Source organism: Oncorhynchus gorbuscha, linkage group LG16, assembly GCF_021184085.1.
Source record: "Oncorhynchus gorbuscha isolate QuinsamMale2020 ecotype Even-year linkage group LG16, OgorEven_v1.0, whole genome shotgun sequence".
Classification (NCBI taxonomy): Eukaryota; Metazoa; Chordata; class Actinopteri; order Salmoniformes; family Salmonidae; genus Oncorhynchus; species Oncorhynchus gorbuscha.
This window is the reverse complement of record NC_060188.1, coordinates 64745241-64764089: the sequence shown is the minus strand read 5'-3', so window position 1 is coordinate 64764089 and position 18849 is coordinate 64745241. Positions and strand designations below refer to the sequence as shown.

The following is an 18849-nucleotide window of genomic DNA, read 5'->3' as shown; positions in this document are numbered from 1 at the left end:
CATCTGACAAAAATATCTAAAGACACTGAAGCAGCAAACTTTGTGGAAATTAATATTTATGTCATTCTCAAAACTTTTGGCCACGACTGTACACATCAAAATGTAGATAAACATGTTATCTTTTCTGAAACAAAGCCATACTTATAAATGTTACAAACATGAAAACAGAATGAATAAGGAGACATATGGACAAATGACATTTTTTCACTGGGCCTGCAGCTAACTGTTCAAATGTCTCCCCCTAGTGGTAGCACCAAGTATACATGTATATTAAAGCAAACCAATGGAGGACAATTATAATGTTGTGAACAAACTTTGATTCCAAAATATGGGCATTTATAGACCATCACAGGAAATGTTTTGTTGTTGTAAAGGCTAATAAGGGTGTTTTGTCCTACTCCTGCATTCATCCAAGTCATCAGCGATAGAGCACTGGGCTATGTATGTATGACATCAATGTGTGTACAACTGCAATGGTAAAACTTACAAATTTAGGAAATGTTACATTATTTACAAGTAGAATGGAATGGTTTGCCTTGTGTGGTAGGATGTGGGTTTTGGCACTCTTATATATAGATGTCATAACCACCCATAAATAACTATCGTGGTAGGGTTTGTGGGTTTTGGCACTCTTATATATAGATGTCATAACCACCCATAAATAACTATCGTGGTAGGGTTTGTGGGTTTTGGCACTCTTATATATAGATGTCATAACCACCCATAAATAACTATCGTGGTAGGGTTTGTGGGTTTTGGCACTCTTATATATAGATGTCATAACCACCCATAAATAACTATCGTGGTAGGGTTTGTGGGTTTTGGCACTCTTATATATAGATGTCATAACCACCCATAAATAACTATCGTGGTAGGGTTTGTGGGTTTTGGCACTCTTATATATAGATGTCATAACCACCCATAAATAACTATCGTGGTAGGGTTTGTGGGTTTTGGCACTCTTATATATAGATGTCATAACCACCCATAAATAACTATCGTGGTAGGGTTTGTGGGTTTTGGCACTCTTATATATAGATGTCATAACCACCCATAAATAACTATCGTGGTAGGGTTTGTGGGTTTTGGCACTCTTATATATAGATGTCATAACCACCCATAAATAACTATCGTGGTAGGGTTTGTGGGTTTTGGCACTCTTATATATAGATGTCATAACCACCCATAAATAACTATCGTGGTAGGGTTTGTGGGTTTTGGCACTCTTATATATAGATGTCATAACCACCCATAAATAACTATCGTGGTAGGGTTTGTGGGTTTTGGCACTCTTATATATAGATGTCATAACCACCCATAAATAACTATCGTGGTAGGGTTTGTGGGTTTTCTTATATAGATGTCATAACCACCCATAAATAACTATATAGATGTCATAACCACCCATAAATAACTATCGTGGTAGGGTTTGTGGGTTTTGGCACTCTTATATATAGATGTCATAACCACCCATAAATAACTATCGTGGTAGGGTTTGTGGGCTTTGGCACTCTTATATAGATGTCATAACCACCCATAAATAACTATCGTGGTAGGGTTTGTGGGCTTTGGCACTCTTATATAGATGTCATAACCACCCATAAATAACTATCGTGGTAGGGTTTGTGGGCTTTGGCACTCTTATATAGATGTCATAACCACCCATAAATAACTATCGTGGTAGGGTTTGTGGGCTTTGGCACTCTTATATAGATGTCATAACCACCCATAAATAACTATCGTGGTAGGGTTTGTGGGCTTTGGCACTCTTATATAGATGTCATAACCACCCATAAATAACTATCGTGGTAGGGTTTGTGGGCTTTGGCACTCTTATATAGATGTCATAACCACCCATAAATAACTATCGTGGTAGGGTTTGTGGGCTTTGGCACTCTTATATAGATGTCATAACCACCCATAAATAACTATCGTGGTAGGGTTTGTGGGCTTTGGCACTCTTATATAGATGTCATAACCACCCATAAATAACTATCGTGGTAGGGTTTGTGGGCTTTGGCACTCTTATATAGATTTGTCATAACCACCCATAAATAACTATCGTGGTAGGGTTTGTGGGCTTTGGCACTCTTATATAGATGTCATAACCACCCATAAATAACTATCGTGGTAGGGTTTGTGGGCTTTGGCACTCTTATATAGATGTCATAACCAAATAAATAACTATCGCTTTGGCAATATAGATGTCATAACCACCCATAAATAACTATCGGGTAGGGTTTGTGGGCTTTGGCACTCTTATTCATGTCATAACACCCATAAATAACTATCGTGGTAGGGTTTGTGGGCTTTGGCACTCTTATATAGATGTCATAACCACCCATAAATAACTATCGTGGTAGGGTTTGTGGGTTTTGGCCCAGTTATGTAGATGTCATAACCAGCCATAAACAAAAAGCAATATAGTCACAATAGGTCTCAATATTCAGCATGACAGCGTTATGACCATATTATGATCGGTTATGACATTGAGATAGAGATATATATATATGAATCGCCCAGAAAGTTTAAAAATTAAATAATAATTTTAAAGAGATATATATATATATATATATATATATAAAAATGATATGATTTTTAGGCCAAATCCAACCCAGCCCTACTCCAACGCAGCAGCCAAATCTGTCTGCAACATTGATGTCACCGTAAAGACATCACATGCCACATTTTGCCTGCTGTGAAAGACCCTGGACTGCTATATTCATCTAGCAGCGGTACCCAGACCCGCTAAATCATTGCTGCCATTCCAAGGAATATGATCACGATCAATCGATATATATAGATAGAGATAGAGATAGAGATAGAGATAGAGATAGAGATAGATAGATAGATAGAGATCTCTATCTCTATCTCTATATATATATATATATATAGAGATAGAGATAGAGATAGAGATAGAGATAGAGATAGAGATAGATAGATATATAGATATCTATCTATCTATATATACACACACTTTCTACTTACCAAGAGTCAGATGAACTCATGGAAGCTATTTTTATGTCTCTGTGTGCAGCTTGAAGAGAATTGCTAATTAGCGTTAGCGCAATTGCTAGCTTTTCCCATAGACTTCCAGTCATTGGCTAACACTAGTTAGCAATGACTTGCAAAATTACCTTCAATGTCCTTCAAACTGCACACAGACATAAAAATGGTATCCATTAATTAATGGGACTCTGGGAAAGTAGGAAAAAAGGCTTGATTGGCAAAATCTCGCACAATCCCTATAAGATCTGAGTGACAAGTTACAACATATATATTTGTAGCAAACAGAGTAAGCAGTGGAGCAAACTGCCACCGTTTGATCCTCACCCTACAGTGGGGGTGGGCAGAAAGGAGCAAGCTCCTTTGACAGACTAGAGAAGACAACGGGGAAACAGACAAAAACACTATAGAACAAACAAAGGTCATGGAGGAATGCTGACATTTTCAATACAAAGGCAGATTTCAGATCTCTGCCAGACACAATCCTGAGCTTAATCTGCAGTACATTTCAGACTAGGGCCCTGGAAAGTAAGGGAAAGGTAGGCTTGGAAAAGAGCTTAGGCCAGCTCATGATTCTACATTTGGCATGTTGGTAATGGTCTGCTGCTCTACTTGGCAGCATTCATCACAGACTCCATGCAGAGAATGGAGCGCGTAGCAGCTGCTATTCCACAGAGGGTGTAGGACAATCGGTTCCCTGCAAACGAGGAAAATAAAAATATGGAAACTTCCGACTGAATCCAAGGACGTTGTGTTAATAGAGCCATTGCTGAGAAGGCAATATCTGATTTTGCTGAATGGCGTCTTGCAGAACACAATGGCAGACATGCTATGAACACGTTTAGAGAGAGAGAGAGAGAAATAGTACAATGGACGCTTGTGCATATTTTATACATACAGTATGTAAGCCTGTTTGTTTCCTCTTGTCTCCTACAGTGTGTTGCTACAAGGCTGCTTTCCACCTTCCTGTCTGTTGTTTATATGACTGGGGTACAACATGAAGAAAGAGATTAGCGCATGCCAAGAACAGAGACGTTGACTGTTTTCTGTTGTTCTTGGCCTTATTGCACATATGCAACTGTCAATAAGAGACCATACAGTACAGTAAAACCCTGTGCATTGCCCTCTGTGAAGCTACGGAGACAAGGAGATGGGAGCTTGCTGACACTGTGTGTATCAGTGATGACTCCCATTTAAAGCAGTCAGATTCATGGTCACAACACCATCCTGGTGTGGCCAACCTGTGCAATGTTGATACATCCAAGTCTGAATTCAAATGAAACAAACAAGTGCTTTTTTTGGTCGAGTTACTTTAGGTAATATTAGGTGTTCTTTCAGCAACTGTTTTGACAGATGAGAGGAAGTGAAAGGTAGGCTACTTGACTTGATTGTGTTAGAAACAATCACCAAGGCGGCTGACCTGAGTCCATGTAATGGCTGGCAGACAACACTCCTCTGCAATGGGGAAATGGAGGAAGCATGCCCTCTTTCCACACAGCAGCACTGGAGAAAGTGCCCACTGTTCACTCTCACATGTACACACACACACAAACACGTTGTGGGCGTGGCAGAGTGCGTAAACCTGGACAGGGGTAGTGATAAACCTTTTGGCTGGCCGTGCTGTCACTTGTTTCTATTCTTGTGTCCTCTGAATGGAACTAAGCATATAACCGGTAGTGTGTTTCCACAGACATAAGCAGACAAATTATACAACAAAATCCACACAAAATGGATTGCTATGACATTCCATAGCTGGTGCTATAGTCATTTTGTGTGTGGCCAGGCAGCCTTCTTTGGCAAATTAATGTAGAATCTGTCCAACACATGTTTGTTCTTTTGAAAAGAATGACACTCACCAATGAACCTCGGATGACTTCACTCTTGTAAAAGTCTGCAAGGGACGGCAAAAAAAACAGGTTAAATTAATTTTAAAGCATTCTCAAACAGATATTGAGCCTTAGCAATCTCACGAGGATAAAGACCACCTCTATTCCTGTCATTATTGAAAGAGATCGTGATACCTCACATCTCAAAATAGGGCTACTTAATGTTAGATCCCTTACTTCAAAGGTAGTTATAGTCAATGAACTAATCACTGATCATAAACTTGATGTGATTGTCCTGACTGAAACATGGCTTAAGCCTGATGAATTTACTGTGTTAAATGAGGCCTCACCTCCTGGTTACACTAGTGACCATATCCGCCGTGCATCCCGCAAAGGCGGAGGTGTTGCTAACATTTACGATAGCAAATTTCAATTTACAAAAAAAAAGGCGTTTTCGTCTTTTGAACTTCTAGTCATGAAATCTATGCAGCCTACTCAATCACTTTTTATAGCTACTGTTTACAGTCCTCCTGGGCCATATATAGCGTTTCTCATTGAGTTCCCTGAATTCCTATCGGACCTTGTAGTCATAGCAGATAATATTCTAATTTTTGGTGACTTTAATATTCACATGGAAAAGTCCACAGACCCACTCCAAAAGGCTTTCGGAGCCATCATCGACTCAGTGGGTTTTGTCCAACATGTCTCTGGATCTACTTACTGTCACAGTCATACTCTGGACCTAGTTTTGTCCCATGGAATAAATGTTGTGGATCTTAATGTTTTTCCTCATAATCCTGGACTATCGGACCACCATTTTATTATGTTTGCAATTGCAACAAATAATCTGCTGAGACCCCAACCAAGAAGCATCAAAAGTCATGCTATAAATTCACAGACAACACAAAGATTCCTTGATGCCCTTCCAGATTCCCTCTGCCTACCCAAGGATGTCAGAGCACAAAAATCAGTTAACCACCTAACTGAGGAACTCAATATAACCTTGCACAATACCCTAGATGCAGTTACACCCCTAAAAACATTTCTCATAAGAAACTAGCTCCCTGGTATACAGAAAATACCGGAGCTCTGAAGCAAGCTTCTAGAAAATTGGAACGGAAATGGCGCCACACCAAATTGGAAGTCTTCCGACTAGCTTGGAAAGACAGTACCGTGCAGTATCGAAGAGCCCTTACTGCTGCTTGATCATCCTATTTTTCGAACTTAATTGAGGAAAATAAGAACAATCCAAAATTTATTTTTTATGCTGTTGCAAAGCTAACTAAAAAGCAGCATCCCCCAAGTGAGGATGGCTTTCACTGCAGCAGTAATACATTCATGAACTTCTTTGAGGAAAATATCATGATTATTAGAAAGCAAATTACAGACTCTTCTTTAAATCTGAGTATTCCTTCAAAGCTCAGTTGTCCTGAGTCTGCACAACTCTGCCAGGACCTAGGAACAAGAGAGACACTCAAGACAATCAAGAGAGACACTTTTAGTAATATATATATATATATATCTTGACACAATGATGAAAATAATCATGGCCTCTAAACCTTCAAGCTGCATACTGGACCCTATTCCAACTAAACTACTGAAAGAGCTGCTTCCTGTGCTTGGCCCTCCTATGTTGAACATAATAAATGTCTCTCTATCTACCAGATGTGTACCAAACTCACTAAAAGTGGCAGTAATAAAGCCTCTCTTGAAAAAGCCAAACCTTGACCCAGAAAATATTTTTAAAACTATCGGCCTATATCGAATCTTCCATTCCTCTAATTTTTTTGTTAAGGCTGTTGCGCAGCAACTCAATGCCTTCCTGAAGACAAACAATGTTTACGAAATGCTTCAGTCTGGTTTCGTGAAGGTGGTAAATTACCTTTTAATGGCATCAGACTGAGGCTCTGCATCTGTCCTCATGCTCCTAGACCTTAGTGCTGCTTTTGATACCATCGATCACCACATTCTTTTGGAGAGATTGGAAACCCAAATTGGCCTACACGGACAAGTTCTGGCCTGGTTTAGATCTTATCTGTCGGAAAGATATTAGCTTGTCTCTGTGAATGGTTTGCCCTCTGACAAATCAACTGTAAATTTCGGTGTTCCTCAAGATTCCGTTTTAGGACCACTATTGTTTTCACTATATATTTTACCTCTTGGGGATGTAATTCGAAAACATAACATGGTGAAGCCCCAAAATTGCCCTCGCTGGAAGCCTGTGTTTCAGACATAAGGAAGTGGATGGCTGCAAACTTTCTACTTTTAAACTTGGACAAAACAGAGATGCTTGTTCTAGGTCCCAAGAAACAAAGAGATCTTCTGTTGAATCTGACAATTAATCTTAATAGTTGTACAGTCGTCTCAAATACAACTGTGAAGGACCTCGGCGTTACCCTGGACCCGGATCTCTCCTTTGACGAACATATCGAGACTGTTTTAAGGACAGCTTTTTTCCATCTACGTAACATTGCTAAAATCAGAAAATATCTGTCCAAAAATTATGCAGAAAAATTAATCCATGCTTTTGTTACTTCTAGGTTAGACTACTGCAATGCTCTACTTTCCAGCTACCCTTGATAAAGCACTAAATAAACTTCAGTTAGTGCTAAATACGGTTGCTAGAATCCTGACTAGAACCAAAAAATTTGATCATATTACTCCAGTACTAGCCTGCCTACACTGGCTTCCTGTCAAGGCAAGGGCTGATTTCAAGGTCTTACTGCTAACCTACAAAGCATTACATGGGCTTGCTCCTACCCATCTCTCTGATTTGGCCCTGCCGTACATACCTACACGTACGCTACGGTCACAAGACTCAGGCCTCCTAATTGTCCCTAGAATTTCTAACCAAACAGCTGGAGGCAGGGCTTTCTCCTATAGAGCTCCATTTTTATGGAATGGTCTGCCTACCCATGTGAGAGACGCAGACTCGGACTCAACCTTTAAGTCTTTACTGAATACTCATCTCTTCAGTGGGTCATATGATTGAGTGTAGTCTGGCACAGGAGTGTGAAGGTGAACGGAAAGGCTCCGGAGCAATGAACCGCCCTTGCTGTCTCTGCATGGCTGGTTCCCCTCTTTCCACTGGGATTCTCTGCCTCTAAACCTATTACAGGGGCTGAGTCACTGGCTTACTGGTGCTCTTTCATGCCGTCCCTAGGAGGGGTGCGTCATCTGAGTGGGTTGAGTCACTGATGTGATCTTCCTGTCGGGGTTGGCGCTCCCCCCCTGGGTTGTGCCGTGGCGGAGATCTTTGTGGGCTATACTCGGCCTCGTCTCAGGATGGTAAGTTGGTGGTTGAAGATATCCCTCTAGTGGTGTGGGGGCTGTGCTTAGGCAAAGTGGGTGGGGTTATATCCTTCCTGTTTGGCCCTGTCCGGGGGTATCATCGGATGGGGCCAGTGTCTCCTGACCCCTCCTGTCTCAGCCTCCAGTATTTATGCTGCAGTAGTTTATGTGTGAGGGGGGCTAGGGTCAGTTTGTTATATCTGGAGTACTTCTCCTGTCTTATCCGGTGTCCTGTGTGAATTTAAGTATGCCCTCTCTAATTCTCTCTCTCTTGGAGGAGGACCTGAGCCCTAGGACCATGCCTCAGGACTACCTGGCATGATGACTCCTTGCTGTCCCCAGTCCACCTGGCCGTGCTGCTGCTCCAGTTTCAACTGTTCTGCCTGCGGCTATGGAATCCTAAACTGTTCACCGGACGTGCTACGTGTCCCAGACCTATTATTTGACCATGCTGGTCATTTATGAAAATTAGAACATCTTGGCCATGTTCTGTTATTATCTCCACCCGGCACAGCCAGAAGAGGACTTCCTAGGTTTTGGCCTTTCTAGGGAGTTTTTCCTAGCCAACATTTCAACACCTGCATTGCTTGCTGTTTGGGGTTTTAGGCTGGGTTTCTATACAGCACTTTGAGATATCAGCTGATGTACGAAGGGCTATATAAATTAATTTGATTTGATTGAATAAACACACACACACGCAAAAGCTTAAACAACACTTGTGAAGATACAACACCTGTCAGGATTACCTGACAACAGCAAGCCAAGGCCCTGAGGTTTTGGCTCAATCTGGGCCATTTTTGTATATTAACTAAAAAAATGATTTGCCCTTAAACCAAAAGTGAAAGGCCTCATTTACTGGAGCATCAGCGTCCCCTAACAAACTAAGCCCTTGTGCATTTAACTACACTTTGTAATGGGACACTAACATTTCTTCCACTTGTGAGAGTAGCCTAATGCAGTTCACAGTAGTGCTGAACATTTAGTCCTAAGTGGGCTCTGGCACTAAGGGCTGAATCGTAATTAAGATGTCTGCATCTTTCCATGACTACTGCGTAAATCCTGCATTGTTGTCAAGTTATGTGCACAGATCTCAAGTTAGGATTCAGGCCTAAAGACATGTTTGTAGTGTGTAGTGACTGGGCTCAGTAGTGTGAAAGGGGTATTGGTGCAGTGGCCGGGAACACTGATACAGAGACAGCTGAAAGAGGGTGTACTGTACTGACCTCTGGATATCCAGTCCTCTAAGCAGAGATGAAGGGTAAAATATGTGTCCAACAGTGGAGAGCCATTCTTGTTGACGATGTTGCGGGCTGCGATGCTTCTGAGATGACGTAACCGCCTCTGTTGGGGAGAGAAAGGCAGATGGTGAGATAGTCAGGAAAAAGTGACAAGAAATAGAAGCAGGGGCAGAGACAGGAGACAGCATTTAGCCAAATGAACTGCCCACAACCAGAGGTAGCCTAAGTCTAAATTACGTACGATGCAGCTTGTACTTCTCTCGGTCAGCTTCAATGCCTTTTACAATTGTATTATCGATTTCAAGAGTTTCATCCTGTTACACAATCCAAATCGATGCAGATCGACTTACAAGACTGTTACCCAATGAGCTAGTCTAATTCACACAGAAGTAAACAATGCAGTCAACCAGAAGTCACAATTTCAGATAGCAAAGTCATTAGGTTCAAGTACATCCTCATGTTAAAAATAAAAACTGACCTTTTAGAATATAGTAGCTCGGTTTGAGAGAACTTGGCGTATCTGGTAGGGCCGGGATGATACCAGTATCGCAATATTTTTTTCACAGCAGAAATGAAAAAAACGAAGCAGACAAAAACTCTTTGGTCCTTTAAAAACATGCTGAATTTGTAACATATTGTGTGCTATAGCTTGAGAAAGAAAACAATTGACATTAGGGTAGTTTTCCTAAAGAAGTTAAAGCCGCTTCGTGCTTTGTTTCCTTGCCACGACAATAACGAGTATTGCGATACTGTTATAGTCCAGACCCTAGTATCTGGTTAGTCACACGTCATCTACTATCAACATTTGTACAAAAAGAATACAATTTGCAGACAAGCGTTTCATTTGAAAGCAGAGTTCATTCATGTGTTGACTTCACTGTGTTTCCCTCACAAAAGCTCTGCATACAGGAGCGCCATAGTTTCATTAGCTAAAGTCCAAGCCAGCATGCCAATGACACACAAAAAGCATTTGTACAGTACGTCTCAGAGTAGAAACCCCATGATTCCGCAGCTCTATAAAATGTGTTCCACACCCCTGACAGAACATAACCATGGTTGGACATCAGCCAGAAGTCCACCTTTCAAAAAAATTGAGAAGTAGCCTAAAATAAAAGGAACCTACTTGAAGAGAAAGGATCAGTTACAGCCAACCAAAAAAAAGAGTAGACTACCTGAATAACTGAAGAAGATGTTATTTTACAGAGGCCTGCATCTATAAAAAAATAATGGCTCCAAAGAAAAAGCCTCATAATTGGGGGGGGGGGTGTAACTCAAGAGAATGGCAATGGGACATGAGACCCGTGAAAAGAGGGGCCATTGAATGAGGTCACCCCTCAGGGGCAGCAGTGTCAGAGCAGCAGTAGGACTATCTATGTCAACGGCAGGCCAAGGCCCTCACCTGATCTGCATTCTTCAAACTCCAGCAGCCCACACTGAGCTTCCACCACCACAGGCATTAGGGATAAATCGAAGTCATGGGATTCCCTATAAGAATAAGGTTGCTCAGAAACAAAAACCCAACTTGTTCAGCAACCCCCCATAGAAAAGGTCAACTGACTTTTCTCCGGTCCAACTCATCCCAAACCATCCGATTTGGGTTGAGGTCAGGTGATTGTAGAGGCCAGGTCATCTGAAGCAGCACACCATCACTGTCCTCCTTCTTGGTCAAATAGCCCTTACACAGCCTGGAGGTGTGTTTTGGGTCATTGGGGGTGGCAGGTAGCCTAGTGGTTAGAGCGTTGGACTAGTAACCGGAACAAGATCAAATCCCCAAGTTGACAAGGGGGAAAAAAAAGTTCTGCCCCTGAACAAGGAACACACTGTTCCTAGGCAGTCATTGAAAATAAGAATTTGTTCTTAACTGACTTGCCTAGTTAAATAAAGGTAAAATAAAATACCATTTTAAAATTGTCCTGTTAAAAGACAAATGAAAATCCCACCAGTTCTGTACCAGTACCCCTTGTACCACTTATTTTACAGCTGCATTTTAATTATTCATTATTTTTATTTCATTTTGTTACTCATCTACTTTTACTTATCACGCATTGTTGGTTAAGGGCTTGTAGCATTTCACTGTAAGGTCTACTGTACACCTGTTGTATTCGGCACATGTGACAAATCAAATTTTATTTGACTAAGCGCAAACCAGATGGGATGGCATATCGCTGCAGAATGTGGTGGTAGCCATGCTGGTTAAGTGTGCCTTGAATTCTAAATAAATCACAGACCGTGTCACCAGCAAAGCACCCCCACACCATCACACCTCCTCCTCCATGCTTCACTGTTGGACTCACACATGCGGAGATCATTCGTTCACCTACTCTGCTTTTCACAAGGACGCGGCGGTTGAAACCAAAAATCTCAAATTTGGACTCATCAGACCAAAGGTCTTATTTCCATTGCTCGTGTTTCTTGGCCCAAGCAAGTCTCTTCCTTTTATTGGTGTCCTTTAGTGGTAATTTTGTTGCAGCAATTCGACCATGAAGGCCTGATTCATGCGGTCTCCTCTGAACAGTTGATGTTGAGATGTGTCTGTTACTTGAACTCCGAAGCATTTATTTGGGCTGCAATTTCTGAGGCTGGTAATTCGAATGAACTTATCCTCTGCAGCACATGTAACTCAGGGTCTTCCTTTCCTGTGGCGGTCCTCAGGAGAGCCAGTTTCATTACAGTGCTTGATGGTTTTTACGACTGCACTTGAAGAAACCTACAAAGTTCTTGAAATGTTCTGATTTGACTGGACTTCATGTCTTAAAGTAATGATGGACTGTCGTTTCTCTTTCCTTTTTTAGCTGCTCTTGCCATAATAGGGATTTCATAGTTTTGATCTCTTCACTATTATTCTACAATGTAGAACATAGTAAAACAAATAAAGAAAAACCCTTGAATGAGTATGTGTCCAAACTTTTGACTGGTATTGTATATTTCTCTATAAACACAAGCACCACACCCATTACACACTACAACATGCCCACACCTGTACATGAACACACAGTAGCCTCCCCTTTCAATACACATATAATGTACATGTAAAATGCAAACATACAGTGGGGCAAAAAAGTATTTAGTCAGCCACCAATTGTGCAAGTTCCTCCACTTAAAAAGATGAGAGGCCTGTAATTTTCATCATAGGTACACTTCAATGACAGACAAAATTAGAAAACAAAAATCCAGAAAATCACACTGTAGGATTTTTAATTAATTTATTTGCAAATTATGGTGGAAAATAAGTATTTGGTCACCTACAAACAAGCATGATTTCTGGCTCTCAAAGACCTGTAACTTCTTCTTTAAGAGGCTCCTCTGTCCTCCAATCGTTACCTGTATTAATGGCACCTGTTTGAACTTGTTGTCAGTATAAAGGACACCTGTCCACAACCTAAAACAGTCACACTCCAAACTCCACTATGGCCAAGACCAAAGAGCTGTCAAAGGACACCAGAAACAAAATTGTAGACCTGCACCAGGCTGGGAAGTCTGAATCTGCAATAGGTAAGCAGCTTGGTTTGAAGAAATCAACTGTGGGAGCAGTGGTTAGTATTTGTTAGTTGTGGAAGAAGACATACAAGACCACTGATAATCTCCCTCAATCTGGGGCTCCATGCAAGATCTCACCCCGTGGGGTCAAAATGATCACAGGAACGGTGAGCAAAAATCCCAGAACCACACAGGGGGACCTAGTGAATGACCTGCAGAGAGCTGGGACCAAAGTAACAAAGCCTACCATCAGTAACAAACTACGCCACCAGGGATTCAAATCCTGCAGTGCCAGACGTGTCTCCCTGCTTAAGCCAGTACATGTCCAGGCCCGTCTGAAGTTTGCTAGAGGGCATTTGGATGATCCAGAAGAAGATTGGGAGAATGTCATATGGTCAGATGAGACCAAAATATAACTTTTTGGTAAAAACTCAACTCGTCGTGTTTGGAGGACAAACAATGCTGAGTTGCATCCAAAGAACACCATACCTACTGTGAAGCATGGGGGTGGAAACATCATGCTTTGGGGCTGTTTTTCTGCAAAGGGACCAGGACGACTGATCCGTGTAAAGGAAAGAATGAATGGGGCCATGTATCATGAGATTTTGAGTGAAAACCTCCTTCCATCAGCAAGGGCATTGAAGACGAAACGTGGCTGGGTCTTTCAGCATGACAATGATCCCAAACACACCGCCCAGGCAATGAAGGAGTGGCTTCGTAAGAAGCATTTCAAGGTCCTGGAATGGCCTAGCCAGTCTCCAGATCTCAAGCCCATAGAACATCTTTGGAGGGAGTTGAAAGTCCGTGTTGCCCAGCAACAGCCCCAAAACATCACTGCTCTAGAGGAGATCTGCATGGAGGAATGGGCCAAAATATCAGCAACAGTGTGAAAACCTTGTGAAGACTTACAGAAAATGTTTTGACCTCTGTCATTGCCATCAAAGGGTATATAACAAAGTATTGAGATAAACTTTTGTTATTGACCAAATACTTATTTTCCACCATAATTTGCAAATAAATAAATTTAAAATCCTACAATGTGATTTTCTGGATTTTTTTTCTAATTTTGTCTGTCATAGTTGAAGTGTACCTATGATGAAAATGACAGGCCTCTCATCTTTTTAAGTGGGAGAACTTGCACCATTGGTGGCTGACAATACTTTTTTGCCCCACTGTAATTATGTATGTTGGGAAAAGTCACATTCCTCAAGTTGGTCAATGTGAAGTTTCCAGATTTGATCAAACATGTCCTTTTTTTTTTTGCTTAAATTTCATACAACACAATCTAAAGAAATGTAACTATATAGTTCAGAACTCCAGTTCGTTATTGATGGTGAGTATGATGCTTTCCAATTGATAGCTATAAAAACAAAATGCAGCAATTATAACTAGGTTTAAAAAAAATGATATTGGTCATCAATATTTACATTTCCCAACAGACATCTATTGTGGCGATAGATAGAAATTCCTAAACACAATAATATGATATCACAGACATTATCCCAAAATTGTGTCAGTTTGTCACAGGACCACAGCATATGTAATATTGTTCCTTTACTCCAACAATTCTGGGTGCATAACATGCATTCTGGCAGGAGTGTAGTAAATCCAACTGATTATCTTGAATTGCAATAATTTACATCTAAGGTTGTAGGAGAAATTATGAACATTTTTACATATCTGTGACCAATAGTCTCATACATTTTCTTAGAGATCTGTTTCCCATTTTTCCTTTATAAAAGTTCTGTGCTATTAGGTAGAAATTCAATCAAAGCTAGAAGCTTTAGATTCATCCAGATTCTATTGAAGCGATTTAATAAGATTTCTGAGTTATAAGAATTTAAAGAAATTGGTTTTGGATAACCCACATTTTTCTTGTAATTAATTGAATGACAGTAGAGTGCCATTATAATACATTTGCTAAAAATGAATGATGCCACTTTGGAACCAGGACTTAACGGTGTTGTTATTGTCCAGCTTCATAAGGTAAGTGTAAAACATTCAATTTGACTCTTAAAGGCTTTCCATTCCAAATAAAGTGGGAGAGTAGGTAATTTATTCTTAAAGAAGTTGAATGGAATTGAAACTGGTAAAAACATCAACCATGGTAATATATTAATTTTGATTATATTGACCCTCCTAACATAGAAATAAGGAATGTTTTCCATCTCTGAACATCGGATTGAATCTAATCTAGTAAAGGAGAGTAGTTGATCATATAGGCCTCCACCAAATTGCATGCTATCAATACAACCAGGTATATCATATGCTTCTTTGTCCTTTTTCACCGAAATCTACTATCCAAGCTTGAAAAGTCATAACCAAAATAATTCTGGCTTATATTCTAATGAGCTTTACCCGCAAACAAGACCAAATTTGGTTGGTCCGGACCACATCTGTACCAATCATAGACCAAATCACAGTACAGCAGAGTACAATATAGTAGAGTACAATATAGTAGAGTATAGTTCAGTACAAAACAATAGAGTACATTATACTGTACTGATCTATACTGTGCTGTACTGTCCAAACGTATGAAACAGAAGTCAAATTACTTTTCAACGTCCATGGCTGTCTGGTGTCGGCCTGTGCACATTAGGCGAGAGGGCTGGTTAACAGTGATTCCCTAACAAGGCCTACTTTCTGCAGTCACTTATGAATCTTGTGAAACTTTAACAAGCCTGCAATGAGAAGAGATTCACAAGCCATATTCTCCTCATATTCTGAGTTAATGAGTCTTTGACACTGGGTGTTTCCCAGCACAGCTAGCTACCTCCCAACAATACTGCTCAGTGTTCAGGCAGACCTGTGCTGTGACACCTGTCAAGTCATTCATAAAGACGGTTTCTTCCCAAAGTAGCAATGTAGGATGTTGTTTAAAAATATGATAATAAGCAGGAATTAATGTATATCTCAGCAGCCAGTAAAGGCAACTTCAATAATTCCAGATTTGAAAACATGCACCTTAAAGACTATATGCAATTTTAAAATGATTTGCACTGAGTACCCACACATTCAACCCTTACACACACACAAGGGTTAGAAATGATTGTTTTTTTTAAGATAAGCCCCGCCATAATAAGGCATTTGATTGGTTTGACGTGTTGCGAGGCATCACAGATTTGCACTGACTTCCAACCCCTCTTTAGCTGATTTCTGCCATTGAACTTCCAGCAGTGTTTGCGACAAGGCTAGGGCTAAATTAAGCTGGCTGGCTAGCATATTCGTCTCGGTTACTTGCCAACTAAATATCTAACAATTATATCTAACATTTGCACATGTATCTAACTAGCTATTATAGACAACGTATAACTGTCTCGCTACCCAAGAGAGCTGTAATAGGCCTGCTGTATTCATCTTGCAGTTTTGACATGTGACACACAGCATTATTACAGAATGAGAGTCACTCATAAAAACATTCCACCGAGCTGAGGGTCCATGTCCTTACCTGCTGAGATGTGAGTTCTACGTGCAAGCCTCGAGAAGATGAGGCTCCAGAGTTGACAGAGGAGGCGGGTACAGGGTGATCCCGACCGGTGATGGAGTTCATTCTCCTAACGGCCCTGGGGGTTTCGTACCAAATAAACCCGGATCATGTAAATCTAGATTCACCTTCTAAGCCAGAAATGTATGTATCAGAGCAGTAATCCGCTTAATAAGAAAACAAAGCACTTTTGTATCCGTCAGTTAGCTAGCTAGCTACGTGACATAAACAAAGTAGGACTTGCTCAGGAAGCTGTCACCCGTCCGTCAAAGAGCACTCTACGCGGGGTCGAGACAACGCGGGTGTTTCCGGTTTTCAACCGAACTTCCGTTGCTACAGAAAAAACTAATATGGGGACTTCGCTCAGGTATCGTCAGTAGTTAGCACAAACACAAAGTCATAATCCCCGCCTATTCATACAATGTATTTTTTTAATGTAAACTTTATTTAACTGTGCAAGTCAGTTAAGAGCACATTCTTATTTACAATGACGGCCTACCCCGGTCAAACCCTGACGACGCTGGACAAATTATGCGCCGCCCTATGGGACCCCCAATCACGGCAGGATGTGATACAGCCTGGATTCGAAACGGGCTAGTGACGCCTCTTGCACTGAGACCAGTGCCTTGGGCTGCTGCACCACTCGGTAGTCCGATTTATATTCTTACATTTTTAACCTAACCACACAGCCAATCGTATGCCTAAACTTAAATCAATACCAAAAAGCCACCTTTTGTTTTATTGCATTTTTACGATATAGACTATTTGCATCTTTACGACAAACGTCAGATTTGACCTTTCACAGCAGGTTAAGAGTATTAATGTAGCAGGTTAGAATAATTAGGTTAAAGTTTGGAAAAGGGTTAGGGTTAGCTAAAATTCCCCCAAAATAAAAATGTTACGTTAATTTGACAAAATCTGTATGTATACTCTTAAAATGTGATTTAAAACCGAACCTTAACTCTAACCGTATCCACACTGCTAACCGTGTGCCTAACCTTAAATTAGGACCAAAAGGCTATTTTGTTTTCAAACATTTTTACAACGTGGACAATTTTTACTTTGTGGCTGTGCTATCTTGTGGAAAGAGACTTCCTCCAAATATGAGGAAGTGAATGTTTCTGCATGTATGTATCTATCGCGTGACCTGCTGGTGACAATTCACTCAAGTACAGTAGTGGAGAGTAATTGGTGAGGACTGTTTTTTTGTGTGTCCTAAGCATTTGATTGCCTACTTGGCTAATTAACGAATGGTGATAGAACATTTATTTTATCAACTTTGTCAACTGGAGTTAACATTATATTGGTTAGTAGGCTATTTGCGATGAGGAATTTAGTAATCATACACTGTTTGCATAAATATTTAATGACTTTCCCAAAAAACTTTCCCAATTAAATGTTGACTGCAATTTAGGCCTACTTGACAAAGTTATAATACTGATTTATATTAATGGGGAGGGCATTTGTATTGCTCAATTTAATTAAAATGCAACTACACCCTCCAAAAATATATTTTTTCAGTTTTTCCCAGATCTCAAACATGGTCTTCTGGTGTGGTTTAAGGATTGTTGTGAACTTAGAAGGTTTTTATTTGTGGTTTTGAGAATGACATCTGAAAAATGATTTTTCACACAGGGCACCTTTCCTTCACACAGGCACCACTACACCACTGCATAGGGCCGATGGAAAGACAGCAATCACACACAGAATGATGTTAATTAAAGGATAAGCAGTCCATTCACTTGGACAAAATAAGCCAGTAGGTCCCAATCATAAGAATACAAAAACATTAGGGTAAGCATTTCCTTATCGAAATGTACAACTATTACTTCCCATTGCAAAAAAACAGTTCACGTTTAGCACACAAAGTAACCTAAAGTTTAAATGCAACAATGTTTCACACATACACAAAAGTTATTTTAAAATAGATGGCTAACAACAGCATGCCCACTGCAATAAAAATCAAAGTTCCACTCATGAGATGATGATAATTTGAAAGTTATTCAAATTAGCAACAACTTCTGTAGTATTATCTAAAATCTGGAGGCAGGACAATGAGGTTCTAGCTTCAGCATGTTTACTAGCCTAGTCTGCGCATATCATACATAGGTACGGATACCCCCAAGGGACATCCTACTACATCTTCCCCTCTCCAATGAACAAGAACTCAACATGCATAACCACTGAAGCATAACTGAAATGCAATTTGGAAACCAGTATTATTCTCTGGCATGCTACTTCACATCCTGAAATAGTGTGAAAGCATTAAATTACACAGTATGAACTTAGGTACAGTCTCTTTTTGGTCTTTTTTGACCAAGACCAGACGAAGAGCACACATTACACCCATTTTAAGGTCTCTGCACTGGCTGCCTGTGAGTTTTAGAATTAATTTTAAGATTGGTTTTTAAATCAATCCACAATTGTGCAGCCCAATACATGTCAGACATGCTTTTAAGTGATGTACCCAGTAGGTCCCTCAGGTCCTCTGGCACTGGCCTTTTATCTATCCCAAAGCCTAGTACCA

The 18849-nt window shown here is 40.5% G+C and overlaps 1 protein-coding gene across 1 annotated transcript in view; it reads right to left on the bottom strand.

Moving 5' to 3' along the window:
- LOC123999603 (UV radiation resistance-associated gene protein-like) overlaps positions 1 to 16854 on the bottom strand; it is a 145527-nt gene extending 128673 nt beyond the window's left edge. Inside the window, exons 1-3 of the mRNA XM_046305522.1 lie at positions 16287 to 16854; positions 9347 to 9464; positions 4863 to 4897 (exon numbers count right to left, since the gene is read on the bottom strand). Of these exons, the coding sequence (XP_046161478.1) occupies positions 4863 to 4897; positions 9347 to 9464; positions 16287 to 16388 (255 nt within the window). The 5' untranslated portion in view covers positions 16389 to 16854. The remainder of the gene's footprint in view (positions 1 to 4862; positions 4898 to 9346; positions 9465 to 16286) is intronic.
- Positions 16855 to 18849: the final 1995 nt, after the last annotated feature.